Source organism: Phyllobates terribilis, unplaced genomic scaffold (assembly GCF_046119375.1).
Source record: "Phyllobates terribilis strain yellow unplaced genomic scaffold, ASM4611937v1 Scaffold_60__1_contigs__length_8166268, whole genome shotgun sequence".
Lineage (NCBI taxonomy): Eukaryota > Metazoa > Chordata > Amphibia > Anura > Dendrobatidae > Phyllobates > Phyllobates terribilis.
Window position 1 is genome coordinate 7,232,206 of NW_027362820.1, and position 20,124 is coordinate 7,252,329.

Genomic DNA, 20,124 nt, shown 5'->3' on the forward strand with positions numbered 1-20,124 from the left:
GCAGCTCCGCTCCGTACACCTTGTACACACACGGCTCTGCTCCGTACACCTCGTACACACGCGGCTCCGCTCCGTACACCTCGTACACACGCGGCTCTGCTCCGTACACCTCGTACACACGCGGCTCTGCTCCGTACACCTCGTACACACGCGGCTCTGCTCCGTACACCTCGTACACACGCGGCTCTGCTCCGTACACCTCGTACACACGCGGCTCTGTTACATCCACACTGTAAACCCCTCCTGGCCCCACACATAAACTTCAGCTCATCCAGCACCATGACAACCAGCACAGCAGAGTCCTGCATCCACTGAGGCCCCTGATCATGTGACCCCTGACTCCTCCCCTCCTGTGACCTCATCACAGCTCCTGTGCGCACAGAGCAGCCATATATGTGGTGGCGGCTCTGCAGGTGGAGGTATGTGGAGACCCCATTACTGGGCGCAGGGGGCATTAACCCCTTCAGCACCGAGACTCTTTTGGGGTCTTGTGTTGCCCCTTTATAAGAATCATAAGGTTTTTGTTCTGTTTCCTGTAATAGATACATACGACCCAACTATGGAGACAGGAAGGGAGGAAACGTATTGTTCTCATAGTACAGGACCCCTTTACTGCCCCCCACAGTGTAATGCCCCCAGTATGCCCCTTATACAGTATGTATGATGCCCCCACACAGTGTAATGCCCCCATTATGCCCCTTATGCAGGATGTATGATGCCCGCACACAGTATAATGTTCCCATAGTAGCGCCTGAGGTCTTGCAGTTGGAATAATCCCTCTGGAGTTGGTTTTCCCTTTGCCTGCTCCCCTACATGTAGACCCTCGAGCATGTATACATGCATGTAGTGGAGCAGACCTTACTAGATATTGAGGCTTTGTACAGTAATATACCGCATGAGGATGGTATCAGAGGAGTAAGACATTTCTTGAAATCGAGGTCAATAGAGTGTAGCAGACATAATGACTTCATGGAGGATCTTCTAAAATTCACTCTTACTCATAACTACTTTCTTTTTGACAGGAAGTACTTCCACCAGCTCAGGGGTACTGCGATGGGGAGCCGCTGTGCTCCCTCATATGCTAACTTAACCCTGGACTGGTGGGAGGAATCCTCAATATTCAGGGATGATCATAAGTGATGGCATCCATATTTTGGGGTATGGTACAAATATACTGACTACATTTTTATCACCTGGTCAGGGACGAGTGAACAATCTTTTTAATTTGTCGGGGAACTCAACATCAATAGAGTGGGCCTTAGATTTACATCTGAATTTATTATAATAATAATATTTATTTTTATAGCGACAACATATTCCACAGCACTTTACAATTTTAGAGGGGACTTATACAGACAATACAGACTTTCCAGAATAAGCATAACTCAGAAATTAAAAGGAGTGAGGGTCCTGCTCGCAAGCTTACAGTCTATAATGAAATAGGGAAGACACAAAAGGTAAAAATGTACATATATTGTATAATACAGACTTAATACACTAAATAGGGTAAGTATATAACACCACATGAACTGGTCGCCAGCCAATATGTGTACAGTAGAGACAGAGGCTATTCAGTGCTTGGATGTATGAGCTTGATTTTGAAGAAAATTTTAATATGGGCCAAACTGGGACAGTTAGATAAGTGTGTTGAGGTGATAGGCCAGTCTAAAGAAAAGGGGTTTTAGGGCACGCTCAAAACTGTGAGTATTGAGAATTAATCGAATTGTCTTGGGTAGCGCATTCCAAAGATTAGGTGCAGCATGCGAGAAATCTTGGAGACAGGAATGGGAGATTCGGATTACGGAGGATTTTAGTTTTAAGTCATTAGCAGAATGGAGTGCACGGGTAGGGTGGTAGACTGAGACGAGGGAGGAGATGTAGAGTGGTGCTGAATCGTGGATAGCTTTGTGGGTAAGAGCAATAAGTTTATATTGAACTCTGTATTAGATGAGCAATCAGTGCAATGACTGGCACAGGGTAGAGACATCGTTGTATTGGTAGGTGAGGAATATGACCCTGACAGCTGCGTTCAGGACGGATTGGAGAGGGGAAAGTTTAGAAAGAGGGAGACCGATAAGTAAAGAGTTGCAATAGTCCAGATGAGAATGAGTAAGAGCTACAGTAAGAGTTTTTACAGAGTCAAAGGTAAGAAAATTTCTGATTCTAGAGATGTTTTTGAGGTGTAGAAGACACGAGCGAGCAAGTGATTTGATGTGAGGAGTGAAGGAAAGATCTGAATCAAGTATGACCCCAAGACAGCGGGCATGTTGCTGGCGAGTAATGATGGAGCCACAAACAGAAATGGCAATATCGGGCACAGGTAGGTTAGTGGAGGGAGGAAATACGAGTAGTTCAGTTTTTGACAGATTCAATTTTAGATAGAGGGAGGGCATAGTGTTAGAGACAGCGGAAAGACAATCAATGGTATTTTGTATTAATGCAGGAGTGATGTCCGGAGAAGAGGTGTATAATTGGTTGTCATCAGCATAGAGATGGTACTGAAAACCGAATCTGCTGATTGTTTGTCCAAGAGAAGCAGTATATAAGTATAAAAGAAGGGCGTCTAGAACTGATCCTTGAGGAACCCCGACAATAAGGTGGAGGGAAGAAGAGGAGGAGCCAGCAAAAGACACAGTGAAGGAGCGGTCAGAGAGGTAGATCCACAGTGTCGAATGCTGCAGAGAGATCCAGGAGAATCAGCAGGGAGTAGTGACCATTAGATTTGGCTGTTAGTTGATCATTAGAAACTTTAGTGAGTGCAGTTTCAGTAGAATGTTAGTTATCTGAGAGATACCGGATTAGACAGGAGTGGACCAGTCGTTCCAGGAGTTTAGAGATAAAGGGAAAATTGGAAACAGGTCTGTAGTTAGCAGCACAGTTCTGGTCGAGGAATGTTTTTTTAAGTAATGGATGTGTGGAACCCCAGGGGTCTGGTTACCACAGTAATAGCAATATTACGTCTGAGAGCAGGTGGGAGGTCTCCTGGTCAGGTACCCCAAGCATGCCACACCTCCTGCCCAGTCCTGGGAGGGGAAGAACTTCCCCTATAAAAACTGGGGGCTGAGGCAGGGTTAGAGGAGAAGAAGAGGAGTCCCAGACAGAGACACAGTCTGGTCTGGAGTGGAGCAGATACAGGGAGAGCAAGATCAGGAGCTCTGTGGGAGCAGTGATAGAAAGGGTCAGGGACTGGAAGCTGTAGAGCTCATCCTGACTGAAGAGATCTCACCGGACACGGAGTCCGAGGCTGTGGGGACAGATCCATACCCAGCAGCAGAAACCGACCGGCAGGGGATTTCAGGTCCTCTGGCCAAGAAACCCGAAGGCACGGTCACACGCAAGGGACCAGCACCGCCGGCGTGGAGCGGAGGCTACCAGAAGGCCCCGAGTCACCGGCCATACGGGTGAGCACCACACGGTACACTCAGGGACGTGGGCTACTTCTACCCGCTTCTAGCAAGGTAGCCAGGAAGAGTACAATAGTTGGGGAGGCCTACAACTCCGCCTGGCCAGGGGAGATCCTATCTGCTCACGGACTGACCAGGCCCCGATCGCTAGCCAGTACTCCCGGGAGGGTCTACCTTTGCCACCAGTAAAGACCCTGAACTACACCGCACCGTCTCTGAGTGGTTCCTGGTGCCTGCGTGCAATTCTGCTATCCCCATCACCCACGTCCGCTGCCCTGAGGCCATACCCCTCCCGTTGGGGGTTATACTATCCACGCTGCACAACCGTACCACCGGCCTCAGCGGTCTGCCCTGCAGCGGCGGTTTCATAACCGCATTCAACGGGTGGCGTAGTCGAACTCTATAACATCTTATTCTAAGTTCTGCCACTTGGTTTGACACCCTGGGCACGGACCGGGTCACCGCCACGAGGACTACTACCCCTATCAGATCCGGCTCCGGGTATTCCCCGCATGCGCAACGCTGCACAACATGGCCCAGGGGGTCCGTCAGATGTATGCTGGCATGTTTAAAAAAGGAGGGAAAAATAATAGATGAGAGGTAGAGGTTTAATATTTTAGTTAGGTGAGTAGTGACAGCTGGAGAAAGGGACTGAAGGAGATGTGAGGGAATAGGGTTACTGGTGCAGGTGGTAGAGCGAGAGGAAGAAAGGAGCCTTTTCACTTCTTCTTCCGTGACTGGTTTGAAGTCAGAAAATGAGCAAGGTGCAGTGTGGAAGGAAGGAGTATGCATAACATTTGGGGATTGAGAGAAAATTTCCTATCGGATATGGTAAATTTTTTCTTTTAAATAATTGGCCAGATCGTCAGTGCTGAGGTTGGTGGTTGGGGCCTGTGCTGCTTAAGGAGGGAGTGACATACAGGTGTTTAGGATTATTGGACCATGAGATGATTAGGTTGTTAAAGTAGGTTTGTTTGGAGAGGTGAAGGGCGGAGTTATAGGTTTTAAGCATAAATTTATAATGGAGGAAATCTTCGGCCAGATTCGATTTTGTCCACAGCCGTTCGGCACACCTGGCGCACCACTGGAGAAAACGTGTTTGCAGCGTGTTCCAGGGTTGTCGCCGTCTGTGCCGAGTTGTTCTCTGTGTAGGAGGTGCGGCTTCATCCAGGGCGCATTGCAATGTTTCGTTATAATGCTTCAGTGCCGAGTCAGGGCATGAGAGGGAGGAGATTGAGGCCAAAGATGATTGCAACGTTTTCATAAATTTCTGGGTGTTAATGCCTTGTATATTTCTATAAGTGTGGAAAGTGGGGGTGTCTTGAGCAGGGTGACAGTTCTTGACAGAGAATGAAAGAAGGTTGTGATCAGAGAGCGGATGAGGAGAGTTAGTAAAGTCATGTATTGAACAGAGCCGGGTGAATATCAGGTCAAAGAGTATTTCCATCTTTATGTGTAAGAGAATTAGTAAGCTGTGAAAGGCCGAAGAAGCAAGTTAGCGATAAAAGATGAGCGGCAGATGGGGAGAGGGAATCACCAATTGGGATGGTAAAGTCTCCCATGATAAGGGTGGGGATGTCATAGGATAGAAAGTTTGGAAGCCAAGTGGCAAAGTGATCCACAAACTGACGGGAGGGGCCCGGAGGGCGATACACAACCGCCACTGGCAGAGAGAAGGGCCGGTAGAGTCTGACTGTGTGGGCCTCAAAAGAAGGGAAGAAAAGTGATGGTACTGGGGATATAACCTGAAAAGTACATTTTGTTTAAAGGAGCAGACCAACACCAATTATTACCAGTTGCTTTTCCTGTATGTACTGATCAAGAAGGATTGTAATGGGACTCTAGGGACACTCATCTACCATGAACCTTCAAGCACTAATAAACTATTGAAGTGGGATAACAACCACCCCTATCCCCATAAAAAGAGGAATACCCAAGGGCCAATTTTTACGGGTGAGAAGGTACTGCTCAAATGTCACAGATTTTAATATACAGGCAATAGACCTGAACACCAGATAAAGGGTGCTCGTGGTACATTTTGGATTCCACATCATTGTTTGCAGAAAAATGGTCTTATCCATCAGCTTATCTTTTTCTCATTCAGATCTCTAAAATACCGGATCCTCTCAGTGAAGATCGTCTATATAAGAAAATTTTCCTGATTTATTCAGGAAAATGATGGACAAGATGGTGGAGAGGATATTACACCTCACCCTAGAGATCCTCTTCCGGCTTACTGGAGAGGTGAGAGATTCTGATGACGTCACATTACATCATTCTTATCTATGGGAATAACAGATGGACAGAACTGGAGAGGTGAGGACTCTGGAAACGTCTGTAGTGAGATTTATTACTATGTCTCTCCATAACCAGGATTACACAGTAGTGAAGAAGACCTCTAATGAGCGCTGTCAGGACCCTGTGTCTGAGGGATGGGGAAGACCCCTGAGCCCAATCACGGGGCCTCCACCTCACCCCCTGATACATGAGGACTTCAATGACCAGAAGATCCTAGAACTTACCTACAAGATGATTGAGCTGCTGACTGGAGAGGTGACACTGCTGGGACATTATACAGTAACGCTATGGAGTGATTGGGTGCATGACGGTATCATTGTATGTGTCAGGTTCCTATAAGGTGTCAGGATGTCACCATCTATTTCTCAATGGAGGAGTGGGAGTATTTAGAAGGACACAAAGATCTGTACAGGGACATCATGATGGAGGTTCCCCAGCCCCTCACATCACCAGGTAATAGACAGGACTGAATACACACAGCCTATAATTATCTGTATGTAGAAAATGAATTCAGTCCCTGTATGTGTTTCCTCCAGATCTATCCAGTAAGAGGACAACACCAGAGAGATTTCCCCGTCCTCTTCTTCCACAGGACTGTAAACAAGAACATCCCAATGATCCTCAGGATCATCAGGTAGATGGAGAGAAGGTGTCATGAGATCTCCCCTATGATGTGTAGACGTTTGTGAAGGTCTAGTGCTCAGTCTTGTTTTATCCACCATTGTTATGTTTTATACTTGTGTAATGAGAACGGTGGAGATGGCAGGATTAGAGCCGATCAAACTTGTGACTTCTCCATCTGTCTGTGACTTTTATAATATTTGTTTCAGGGTGAAGATCTGACCCATATTAATACTACAGAGACATATGTGAGGGGTGATGAGTGGTGTAAAGAGGAGATTCCTACATATGACTACCCAGGTGAGTAGTAACCACTAAATGCAGAGAAGTCACAGATTCTTCTCAGTCACCGGCTGTGGCTGCTTTATCAGTGGTGTAGTCCGGCCGTATCACAATCGTGTGATCACCATTTTGCCCCTACACCACAACATTCTCCTCCATCCGAAAATATTTCGATTACTTTGTGTAATTGTGAAAGCCCTTTTCTATAGAACTTACAACCTGGAGGATCCACCTACCCCCTGGGATTAGGAGACGCTGACCGTTACCTGCCCAGGTCTGTAAACTACAAAGCTAAATGACAGCGTACGTAGAATGTGCTGACAAGTGAGAAAATCACTTGAAGAAAAATATAATGATGGGTCTGTAAGAGAAAGCGGAGGGTAATGATTCTGTTGGCTTCCTAGATCCCTGATATCTTATTGGATGAATCTACCTTCTCTCCCTTCTGTGCTGCTGAATGTCCTCATATGGTCCCTACAAGACCAGGTCCAGTCTTTCTGGCCAAACTTCACTTTTATGATCTACAACATTAAATGTGCAGTGAGGGCCAAGTGTGAATTTCTCTACAATAACAGCAGAGTTTCCCTTTATCCTGACTTTTCAATTTCTTTTCAAACCAACTAACTTCAAACAGGATTGTGATAAACTATACAGAAAACATTACACCTGTGCCATGATATATCTCTAAGCTGCGCGGGGCTGATGGCTGTAATATACATTTATTCTCGCCTGCAGGAGATGTGTTGGCTCCAGCCCTGGTTTCATGGATTCACTCCACGTCATAAATTACATTATGTTTTCCATCCTAAGGAATTCAGATTACTGCACAATCTCTCCTGAAATGGGGAGCACTAATACTTTCTCTACTCTTCTGGTCAGGACTCATAGTAGCTCCAATAGTCCACCATAAATGAGTGTGACTCCAGTTTAGTGTTGGATTTCTCCCTTCATACATACGTTCTTGTTGGGGATGTTACATGTTTTTATATTCTTTCTTTTTTTTACAAGTTCATTCTGTATGATAGTTTCATTGTGGTGGGATCGGCCGGCCTCACTTACGTGACTCTAACTCCCTGGTAGTCTTTCAGAAAGGTCTCCATTGCCTCTTCCAAATGCCCGAGATCTAAATTTAAGACACCTCAGCTCTGCACTATTATAAAAAGTTCACTTTAAATGTCTAATTTTTCTTCTTGACGCTCATCTGACAGAAAATATTGTCCCTTACGATAGTTTAGATTCCCAAGAGCCACCGAGCCCCATACTCTAATTACCCCAGAGAGGTTTCACCACTAGTTACTCATTTTTCTCTGATGGAGACTGTTGAGTTTGATCATTTCAGTAGATGTGTTATTGTCTATAGTCACAGTTTTTGACTTCAGTAATCCTCTAATTTAACCCTTTCCTGCAGCCAGTTTTCTGTTTCTAATCAGGGCCATTTTTCAAATCTGACGTGTGTCACTTTATGTGGTGATAACTTTGGAATTCTTCACAAAGGATAATAGGAAACAAATGGACCTTACAAATTATTTTCCAACTTCTCTTGAATTTGACAATCCCCTATATACGGTTGTACACTACTGTCTGGGCACATGGCAGGTTAAGAAGGGAAGGAGCGCCATTTAGCTATTAGGAATGCAGATCTTGCTGGAATAGTTCCCAGACACTATGTATTGGGGCACTGTTTATGGTCATTTGGAAGCTCAAAAGATGGCTACCACGAATAGGCTTGTCTTATCTACCCCGTTTACAGATTTCACAAATTACTTTGCTCATCACCGTTTAAACCCTACATGGATCTGGACTTACACAGAGACCCATAAGCTTGCGCCACGGTGTTACCTGCTGTTCTGTGGAGTGAGATGGGAAGAAGAATAGTCAGATAGCCGGGTCAGAACCAGAAGGGCAGAGAAAATAGAAAATCAGAAGACACAAGAGTAGTCAGTAAACGGGCCGAGGTCACAACAGAAACAAATACACAAGCCGGGAGCTGAGCACAGAGGACTGAACCAGAGGAGAACAAGGCTGTATCTGGCTGCTTCCAGCAATATGCTTCCAGCTTTAGTAGGGTGTGGTGCTTTCCAGTTGGCTGAAGCAGGGAGCAGATTACTCCAGCTGGACAGTACACACACCCATACTGCCAGACTGGATGGTACTACAGGTACCAGCAACCCTAATCTTAGTGGCTGGGCAGAGCCTGCGCCTCGCAGAGCTTCTGGTTCTGACGTCTCCTCCATCACCAGCGCCACCTGCAGAATGAATAAGGCTCCTGGTGACAAAAGCAAAATTCACACAAGTCGAAGCAGGAGGAGAAGTAGATGCCCCAGAGGAGATGGGACCCACCATTTGCAGAAGCCCTAATATAACAAAATGGTAGAAAACCAGATCAGTAGAAAGCCCCATAAAGTGACTCCATTTTGGAAATTATAACCCTCAGTGAATTAATCTATAGGAGTAGTGACTATTTTGATTCCACAGGCGCTTTCTGGAAATTAGCACGCAGTGGATGTTGGAGAGTGAAAATTGCAAATATGCCATTTTATTACCCAACACATTGTGCCCAGATTGTGCTCCAGGGGACACACACCATAAATTAAGTGGGTTCTTCTCATTATAGTAATGCCAAATACATGGATGCTAAATGTGATTTAGGCACATAAACTACTGCAAAGCTCATAAGCGAGGGGGAGATCTGACTTTGGGAGATCGGATATTGCTGGATTGGTTTATGGAAGCCATGTTGATTCTCAAGAGCCTTTGAGCCACTAATAATGTGGAAACCTCTGTTATTCCATTGACAGATGATGGACCTGAGTGGGGACTTGTTTTTTGTGAGATAAATAGAAGTTTTTATTGGTATTATTTCACCTACATAACATCATTTGGTGGCTTTTTATTCCATATTTGGGAGGCAGAATGAACAAACAGTTGAACACCACGCTCTACTGGTCCATCCTATGAGGTTTTCTATTAGACTGTGAACTGTCATTGTCCTGGTGAATAAGTGATTTTTTTTATATAACTTGCCTTTTTTATGGACAGTTTAAGTAGAAATGTTCAAAAATATAAAATTCAAGGATTTTTTATTAAAAAATAATAATTGGTTTTATTCTTGGCAGATGTCTGTACCGGGAGATCAGAGGGATTGCTGACATCTTCAATTTTCAAATCAGATAATTTTCAGATCCCACAGGATACAATTAAAATGAATGACATTTCTCCAGATATACCATCATCCCTTCACAGCAAAGATCTGTCATCTGATCCTATGAAACAGGTCCTGTCTTCTGATTCATTACCGACTACTAAGGAAAATCAAAGTCACAAAACAAGCATTAAAAAACGAACTGCTCCTCATGCAAAGAAGCCATTTTCACATTCAGAATATAGAAATAGTTTTCCTCCCAAAAAGTATTTTCTTAAACCTCAAAAAATTCACACAGCGAAGAATAGATTTTCTTGTTCAAAGTGTGGGAGATGTTTTAATCAGAAATCAGATCTTGTTAGGCACCAGAGAACTCACACAGGAGAGAAGCCATTTTCCTGTTCAGAATGTGGGAAACGTTTTACAGAGAAATCATATCTTATCGCACATGAGAGAACTCACACAGGAGAGAAGCCATTTTCCTGTTCAGAATGTGGGAAATGTTTTACAGTGAAATCAACTCTTAGCAAACATCAGAGAACTCACACAGGAGAGAAGCCATTTTCATGTTCAGAATGTGGGAAATGTTTTACAGAGAAATCAAATCTTATCAGACATCATAGAACTCACACAGGGGAGAAGCCATTTTCATGTTCAGAATGTGGGAAATCTTTTGCAAATAAATCAAATCTTATCAAACATCAGAGAACTGACACAGGGGAGAAGCCTTTTTCATGCTCAGATTGTGGAAAATGTTTTGGACACAAATCATATCTTTATAAACATCAGAGAACTCACACAGGGGAGAAACCTTTTTCATGCTCAGATTGTGGAAAATGTTTTGGACACAAATCATATCTTTATAAACATCAGAGAACTCACACAGGGGAGAAGCCTTTTTCATGTCCAGAATGTGGGAAATGTTTTAACCAGAAAGCGCATCTTGATAACCACCGGAGAACCCACACAGAGGAGAATGCCGCAACTACACCCAACTAGTCTCTGTACAGACTAGAACGGCCCTAGCTGCACAACTAAAAACTCCACCTCACACCCAACTAACTAATAAGCCGTTGAGGAGTTTCTCATACCTCCTGAGGAACCAGAGGGGAGGCGGCAACACACTGTCAACAAGGGGAAAGGAAAGTATGAAGGAAAATATGAAAACTCTGAGTGAGAAACAAAAACACATTCATATAGGGCAAAGAAGGCAAGCTAACCAAAAATAAAAGGAACAAGTATAATCTCCCAGAAACTTAACATTGTTAGAATAAAAAGGTACTGGGAGGGAAAGCAAACTAACCGGGAGGATAGTTTCACCTTTGTGGTGAAACTTATAAAATTCATTCTCGCCAACTGTAAATGTAAAACCCGTCCATTTATAATGACCACGGACAAGATAAAGATTCCCAACTCACATCAGGACCACAAGATCCCAGGTACTTTCAGCTGCATCACATCTAATGTAGTGTACTTAATTATATGTACCAAATGTCCAACTGGGGTCTGTATGTAGGAGAGACAAGGCAAAAACTTAGAACAAGGATGAATTCTCATCGCCACACAATAAAAGAAAAAAAGTATAGATCTACTTGTGGCCAAACCTTTTTACGGCCACAACTGCTTCTCCCTCTCCCATGCAGATAGTTCTGCTTCAAGTCTCTTATCTTATCTATTGCATTATTCCTGTGCCCTGTTGTGTATTAATATGTGACTATTCAGATTTTGTGTTATACTATACAAAACCTACAAAAGACAAAAAATATATCACATACCCTACCATCATTATATATAAATGTAAACCAAAGTTGCATATGAAATATAGGGTACTAAGTGAACTATTTTTGATCAAAAAAAGTATACAAGCCGTCCCACCAGCGACAAGGTGACCCTAATTGGGACGGTCCTACACTGTCTATATTAAAAACCTTACTGTATATCAAAGTTGAAGTGATGCATATAAAAGGGTAGACAAATAGAACCGGCTCCCAATATCAGACCACCTAAGCCCGTGGTAAGCTACATATACACTGACCAGCTCAACAAGGGGGATCCAACATCCCTAATTTGCACAGAATGCAAACAAGACAAAAAAACAAGCAATGTGCACATTTCTTGTTTTTTTGTTTTGTGTTATACCATGTCTGATGAAGAGACCTGAGTAGTCTCGAAAGCTTACTGACTAATGGCTAACTGAAAAGATTGTATCAACCACTGAGGACTTTCAGATTTTTATATTTTTCTCCAAACAGCAATTTTAAGATCTCTCCACAAGTGTTCAATGGGATTTAGATCCGGATTCATTGCTGGTCAGAACTCTCCAGCACTTTGTTTCATCCATTTTCTGGGTGCTTCTTGAAATATGTTTGGGGTCATTGCCATGCTGGAAGACCCATGACCTAGCAAGCAAACCCAGCTTTCTGACACTAGGCACTCTATTGTGCTCCAAAATCCTTTGCTAATCTTCAGATTTCATGATGCCTTGCACACAGTTAAGGTACCTGACCAGAGGCTGCAAAACAACCCCAAAACATTTTTGAAGTTCCACCATATTTGACTGTATGTGTTGTAAATTTATTGATTATGTTGCGCACCTTGGACAGAAGAACATCCGGATCTCTAAAGATGGACTTATAACCTTGAAATTATTGATATTTTTCAACAATTTTGGTTTTCAAGTCCTCAGACTCATGCAAAGATTGAATCAACTTCTCCCTTTTTTATCTGGTTTTAGTTGTGATTTTCATATTGCCCACACCTGTTACTTGCCACAATTGCGTTTGAACAAGCTTCACTTGCTTGAAGCAAAGTTGTTTACCCACAATTTTGGCAAGGTGTCAACAATTTTGTCCGACCTATTTTGTGTGAAATTATGTTCAATTTGCCTTTTTTTCTCTGTTTTCTTGTGTTGTTCCAATACATGCAAAGGAAATAAACGTGTATAACAAAACGTGTAATGGCCATAATTTTCTGGGAGAATTACTTCATTTTCTGGAACAATTTCAAGGGATCCAACACTGACCATGACTTGTTTTTGTTGCCTTTTTAATTTGTTGCAGCATATCATCCTCTTCATGTTCAGCTATATTAGGAGGCTTGTAGCAAAGTCCAATTAGCAGCTTTCCATTATTGCCATTTCCATGTACATTACCCATACAGATTGTACATCAGGGATGTAAAGCTCAAAACATGCAAAGGGCCAAAATGAAAAACTTGGACAAAGTCATGGACCAACCAGTATACAGTATAATGGGCCCCACATAGTCCTCCATACAGAATAATGGGCCCCATATAGTCCTCCATACAGTATGATTGGCCCCGCATAACTTTCCATCCAGTATAATGGGCCCCACATAGCTTTCCATCCAGTATAATGGGCCCCACAAAGTCCTCCATGCAGAATAATGGCCTCCCATAGGTGTGGTGGTTCTGGTGTCGTGGGTCAAATATAATCAAAAGTTGGGCATGTGTGCAGTACATTGTCGAAGCTGCCCCCCATGTCGTCATTGAGCTTGAGGTCTTAAATTTGGTTTTAACGAAAATATCCACCCCTTTACCTATTTTTCTTTCCTATCCGTTTCAATGTAGTGTAACCCTCTGTGTTTGTCACCCAGTCATGGCTTTCATCCATCCAGGTTTCTGTAATGCCCACCACATCATAATCTGTGGCTGACCTAAGAGTCTCTGATACATTCATTTTGTTTTCAAGATTTCTTGAATTTGCCTGCAGACATTTAATACTATTAGCACATTTATTACGGCTACTCGCCTCCTTACTTTCCTTGAATGTCTCACTCTCTCTGTCTACTCTATCCCCTTATTTGCACATCAACCCTCCCTCTCCCCAGATCCTAGTTTGAAAGCTTCTCCATCCATCTGACCATTTTTTCCCCCAGCACATCTGCATTCTCCCCATTGAGGTGCAGCCTGCAGCCTGACAATTATCTCCTTAAGTTCCTGCTGACTTTCTAGTGACGTAGTGGAATCAGCAGTATTTCTGAAGACACCACCTGTACTTCAGCTTCTCTCCTAATTCCCTGTAATCATTTTTAAAGACCTTTCACCTCTCTCTAACCTTGTCATTGGTACCAACGTGTACCATGACTGCTGGGTTTTCCCCAGCCCCACCCAATAATCTGTCTATCTGATCGCATGAAGATCCTCGTTAGGGGCACACAAAATGTGTGTGTTCTCGTCTTAGCTGTCTGCCACCAAATTGTATATAGGATCTATACGGTAGGAGAAATCACAAATTAACACTGAGTAGTGTCTCAAATAGGCTTTTTGTAGGAAAAATCAGGAACCTTTCCACCCATTACCTCATTGCCTTATCTCAGAATTATGGCTAACATCTGTCGCTAATGAGTCATTATTTTAATATGTAAACAATTAAGTCAAGCTGACTCTCAATTAAGTCTGTCTTGCACGTAAGGTTCAAAGGTCAATCTGTATAGTCACTTATCTTTTATTATTCTGTAATTTCCCTAAAAGTAATAAAGATCATTAGCAAGCTCTTATTATCAGATTAATATGTTAGTCAATAATCATTAGGGATTTTCCATAATTCCATGTCATAGATTCATAGAATGGTAGAGTTGGAGGGGACCTCCTGGGTCATCTGGTCCAACCCCCTGCTCAAAGGAGGATTCACTAAATCATCTCCGACAGATGTCTGTCCAGCCTCTGTTTGAAGACGTCCATTGAAGGAGAACTCACCACCTCTCGTGGCAGCCTATTCCACTCATTGATCACCCTAACTGTCAAAAAGTTTTTTCTAATATCTAATTTGTGTCTCCTCCCATTCAGTTTCATCCCATTGCTTCTAGTCTTTCCTTGTGCAAATGAGAATAAAGATGATCCTTCTACAATGTGACAGCCCTTGAGGTATTTGTAGACAGCTATTAAGTCTCCTCTCAGTCTTCTTTTTTGCAAGCTAAACATTCCCAAATCCTGCAACCGTCCCTCATAGGACATGGTTTGCAGACCGGTCACCATCCTGGTCGTTCTTCTCTGAACTTGCTCTAGTTTGTCGGTCTTTTTTAAAATGTGGTGCCCAAAACTGGGCACAGTATTCCAAATGATGTCTGACCAAAGAGGAGTAAAGTCCGATAATGACTTCACGTGATCTAGACTGTATGCTTCTGTTAATACATCCCAGAATTGTATTTGCCTTTTTTGCTGCTGCATCACACTGTTGACTCATGTTCAGTCTATGATCTATTAGTATACCTAAGTCTTTTTCACATGTACTGTTGCTTAGCCCTATCCTTCCCATTTTGTATATGTGTTTTACATTTTTTTGCCCAGATGTAGTACTTTGGTTTTTAACAGGGAAAAATGCATTCTGTTAGTTGCTGCCCACTGCTCCAGTTTATTTAGGTCTTTTTGAATCCTCTCTCTCTCTTCTCTAGTATTAGCTATCCCTCCTAGCTTTGTGTCATCTACAAATTTAATCAGTTTACCCTCAATTCCTTCATCTAAATCATTGATAAAGATGTTAAATAATACAGGTCCTAGGACAGAGCCCTGTGGTACCCCACTTGAGACATTCATCCAGCTGGATGTGAAGCCATTTACGACCACCCTTTGAGTCCGATCACTAAGCCAATTATGAATCCACTTAACAGTTGCCTTGTCCATTCCATACTTGGTCATTTTTGCAATAAGGATGGTGTGAGATACTTTGTTAAATGCTTTGCTGAAGTCAAGATATACTATATCTACTGCATTTCCCTGATCCACCCAGTCAGTGATTCTGTCATACTATGTTCCACGTAGTATGTGGATCTTTGATCAATATGAGGTTATTGGTACAATGTGGTACGGGCAGGAGGAGGGAATTTTGGATTGTCTGCAATTCTTTATACATACTATTTTCATATAACTTCCATAATCATACATATATTTATCCATAACACCCCAAATTAACTTAGGAATTATCTTAAGGACCATAATCTTTCCAGTTGGCGAGGTAATGCAAACGGTACCTGACCCACCTGTAACCAAGAATTCGCCTTACTTCATACACCCGATACCCTTCCACATCCACCTCAATTATTGGAATAATGGCTTCTTCCTGGCAGAGTGGTCTATCAGCTCATGTTGATATAGTACTCCTTTCACTGTGGATATTGATACAATCTTACCAGGTTCCGCCATCATCTTCACAAGGTCTTTTGCTTTTGTCCTTGGGTTGATATGCACATGTCGGACCAAAGCACATTCATCTCTGGGACTCAGAACCCGTCTCCTTTCTGAGCGGTATGATGGCTGAACATTCCCATTTTGTTTGTATTTGCGTATAATTGTTTGTACAGATGAACGAGGCACCTTCAGGTATCTTGAAATTGTACCCAAGGATGAGCCAGACAAGTGCAAGTCCACAATTCTCTTTCTGATATCTTGGCTGATTTCTTTAGACTTTCCCATGATGCTGCACAAAGAAGCAGTGTGTTTCAGGTGTGCATTAAAATTCATCCACACGTGTGTCTCAGAAGCTTCCACAACACATGACATCATCATATGGGCAGTCCAGAATAGTTTAAAGGCATAGTAATCTTAGTGTATGTAAACTTTTGACTTTGCAGTAAGTAATAACAATGCCTTAAAACATTCTCTCTCATTATTCTGGCATTTGGCAAATATTAAAAACTATGGTAATTATGGTAATCCTAATTGACCTAAAGCGGGAAAGGTTTATTCTGATTTCATGTCAGATATTGAGAAAAACATGTCTTTTTATATAGTGTATGGAAACTTCTGGTTTCAGCTGTAAATACACCGACTCTGCGATGGACTCTGCTAAAGGACAACATGTCCCAGCAGTCCCAAAAAAGATACACCAATGAGGACACGGCAAACATGGCCAGCAATGTAACTCAAGTAACCACAAGTAAGAAATGATTATATCTGTCTAAAAAGCAAACTATACGGGCAGCCTGGATGAACGGATCTGCCGGCACCATACCAGAACTGCTGTGGAACAACTGGTCCCAGGAGTCCTGGCTGAGGAACCATTGCTACCAATGCAGCAGACATGGCAGGTGAGTGGAATGAATGGGAAGAATTGTAAAACAAAAGCCAACGATCCAATGGACCGGCCGTCTACACTACTGCAATAGACACAGATGGAAATATATACAATTGCAAAGAACACAGATAGAAATATATAACGCTTTCATAAGGGCGTTTTATCATCTCTTACTAAACGCATTGCCAGATAATTATTAGGAGAAAAAACAAGTGTGAATGGTGAATCAGATAGTGATTCACAGGAAGCAGATGCATCATTTACAAAAGAAAACTGAACGTGTGCACAGGGTGCGACTGGGAGATACAGTTATATGAAAAAGTTTGGGGACCCCTATTAATCTTAAGCTTAATGTTTTATAAAAATTGGTGTTTTTGCAACAGCTATTTCAGTTTCATATATGTAATAACTGTGGGACACAGTAATGTTTCTGCCTTGAAATGAGGTTCATTGTACTAACAGAAAATGTGCAATCTGCATTCAAACAAAATTTGACAGGTGCATAAGTATGGACACCTCACCAGAAAAGTGACATTAATATTTAGTAGATTCTCCTTTTGCAAAAATAACAGCCTCTAGTCGCTTCCTGTAGCTTTTAATGATTTCCTGGATCCTGGATGAAGGTATTTTTGACCATTCCTCTTTACAAAACAATTCCAGTTCAGTTGTTTGATGGTCGCCGAGCATGGACAGGCCTCTTCAAATGATCCCACAGATGTTCAATGATATTCAGGTCTGGGGACTGGGATGGCCATTCCAGTACATTGTAATTGTTCCTCTGCATGAATGCCTGAGTAGATTTGCAGCGATGTTTTCGATCATTGTCTTGCTGAAAGATCCATTCCCTGCGTAACTTTGTCACTGATTCTTGAACATTATTGTTAAGAATCTGCTGATACTTAGTGGAATCCATGCATCCCTCAACTTAAACAAGATTCCCGATGCCGGCATTGGCCACACAGCCCCAAAGCATGATGGAACCTCCACCAAATTTTACTGTGGGTAGCAACTGTTTTTCTTGGAATGCTGTGTTTTTTTTTCTGCCATGCATAACGCCTTTTTGTATGACCAAACAACTCAATCTTGGTTTCATCAGTCCACAGGACCTTCTTCCAAAAAGAAATTGGCTTCTCCAAATGTGCTTTTGCATACCTCAGCCGACTCTGTTTGTGGCGTGCTTGCAGAAACGGCTTCTTTCGCATCACTCTCCCATACAGCTTCTCCTTGTGCAAAGTGCATTGTATAGTTGACCGATGCACAGCGACACCATCTGCAGCAAGTTGATGCTGCAGCTCTCTGGAGGTGGTCTGAGGATTGTCCTTGACGGATCTCACCATTCTTCTCTGCCTTTCTGATGTTTTTCTTGTTCTGCCACTTCTGGCCTTAACAAGAACTGTCCCTGTGTTCTTCCATTTCCTTACTATGTTCCTCACAGTGGAAACTGACAGGTTAAATCTCTGAGACAGCTTTTTGTATCCTTCCCCTGAACAACTATGTTGAATAATCTTTGTTTTCAGATCATTTGACAGTTGTTTTGAGGAGCCCATGATGCCACTCTTCAGAGGAGATTCAAACAGGAGAACAACTTGCAAGTGGCCACTTTAAGTAGCTTTTCTCATGATTGCATACACCTGACTATGAAGTTCAAAGCTCAATGAGGTTACAAAACCAAAAAAAGTGCTTTAGTAAGTCAGTAAAAAGTAGGTAGGAGTATTTAAAACAAGAAAATGATAAGGGTGCCCATACTTATTCACCTGTCAAATTTTGTTTGAATGAAGATTGCACCTTTTCTGTTAGTACAATAAACCTCATTTCAAGGCAGAAACATTACTGTGTCCAACAGTTATTACATATATCAAACTGAAATAGCTGTTGCAAAAACACCAATTTTTATAAAACATTAAGCTTAAGATTAATAGGGGTGCCCAAACTTTTTCATATGACTGTACATATAGTGAATCACAACTGATCATTAGACATTATATAGATTAAATGTCCACATTCCTGAATAAGGAAACACATTGTTTTGATGTAAAATTGAAGTTAACCATGCATCGCCAAGCCGAAAAACAAGGAAATATTAGTAGATGAAAAACAAATCATTTTTGAAGTTCACGCCATGGGGGGACTCGGTGTTTAGAGTCAGGATCCAATACGCTTCCCTCAGGGCCGGCTGCTTTTGCCAGCTGTCACCACGGGCCACAAGATTGATCTTTTCGAGTTTGAAAAATGATTAACATGAAGTATCCTGTTTATGTATTATGGTAACATGTTTGGCCGCACCAGAATACCCGGAGTTGTTGATGATATTGTTGATGTGTTCGGCGATCCTCTTCTTCAGATTACGTGTGGTATAGCCAATATACTGAAAATGACAGCTACTGCAGAATATACCGTATACCACGTGACTGGTCTCACAATTTATGTCCCCCCCGCAAGATTTTGACCTTTTTCAAACAATAAGAGATGTAAATCGCTGTATTCGATTATTAACAGTTACAAAACATTTCTTCAATGAGTCCGAAGAGTTTTCCACTCCTAATAACATGACGGCAGAGATTATGGAGCATAATGATGCTACATTTAGGCTAAGTGCCCACGATGCAGAAATGCTGCAGATTTTTTCTGCATCTCCCTGGCAGGAAAAACGCATGCGGATTTTACATACGTTTTTCCTGCCAGGTAGAAGCGTTTGTCAAGCGTTTTTGCATGCGATTTTAGCATCACTTGGAAAAGTGCTTGACAACTTGTTCACACTATATAAATCCATGCAACCGGCATGGATTTATAAAGTGTGACCAAGTTAATAGTTAAAAAAGAATAAAAATGGTAAAAAAAAACCAAAACATTATACTTACCTTCTGATGGCCCGCGGTCTTCTCTCTGGTGCGTCCGGTCTCTTGTACGGCTCGCGGTGGTGTAAAAGGACCTTCCATTGCGTTATTTAGTCATGTGACAGGTCACGCGACCGCCGACGTCAGCGGTCGCGTGAATTGTCACATGACTAAATGACGTCATGGAAGGTCCTTTAACACCACCGTGAGACGCTGGGGAGCCAGGACGCAACGTACAGGAGACCGGCGGCCATCAGAAGGTGAGTATAATGTATATTTTTTATTTTAAATTCTTTTTTTTTAACAGGTACTATTGTACCCGGGTCTGGATGAGAGTCTCCTCTTCTCCAGACCCGGGTACCATCCACACACTGAATCACTTAACATCCTCGTGTGCACATGTAGTCATGCGGATATTAAGCGATTCAATGCAAGTCAATGGTTGCAATTACGCTGCGTGTCCGCAAAATTAATGGACATGCTGCAGATTTTTCCGCAATGATAATCCGCAGC

The 20,124-nt window shown here is 42.6% G+C and overlaps 1 protein-coding gene across 1 annotated transcript; it reads left to right on the top strand.

The window, feature by feature from the left end:
• Positions 1–333: 333 nt before the first annotated feature.
• LOC141192350 (uncharacterized) lies at positions 334–12,521 on the top strand. The gene is made up of 7 exons (XM_073661867.1): positions 334–419; positions 5,509–5,648; positions 5,778–5,957; positions 6,032–6,155; positions 6,239–6,336; positions 6,533–6,623; positions 9,722–12,521. The coding sequence occupies exons 2-7, from the start codon at positions 5,580–5,582 to the stop codon at positions 10,744–10,746; spliced, it is 1,587 nt and encodes a 528-aa protein (XP_073517968.1). The 5' UTR covers positions 334–419; positions 5,509–5,579; the 3' UTR covers positions 10,747–12,521.
• Positions 12,522–20,124: the final 7,603 nt, after the last annotated feature.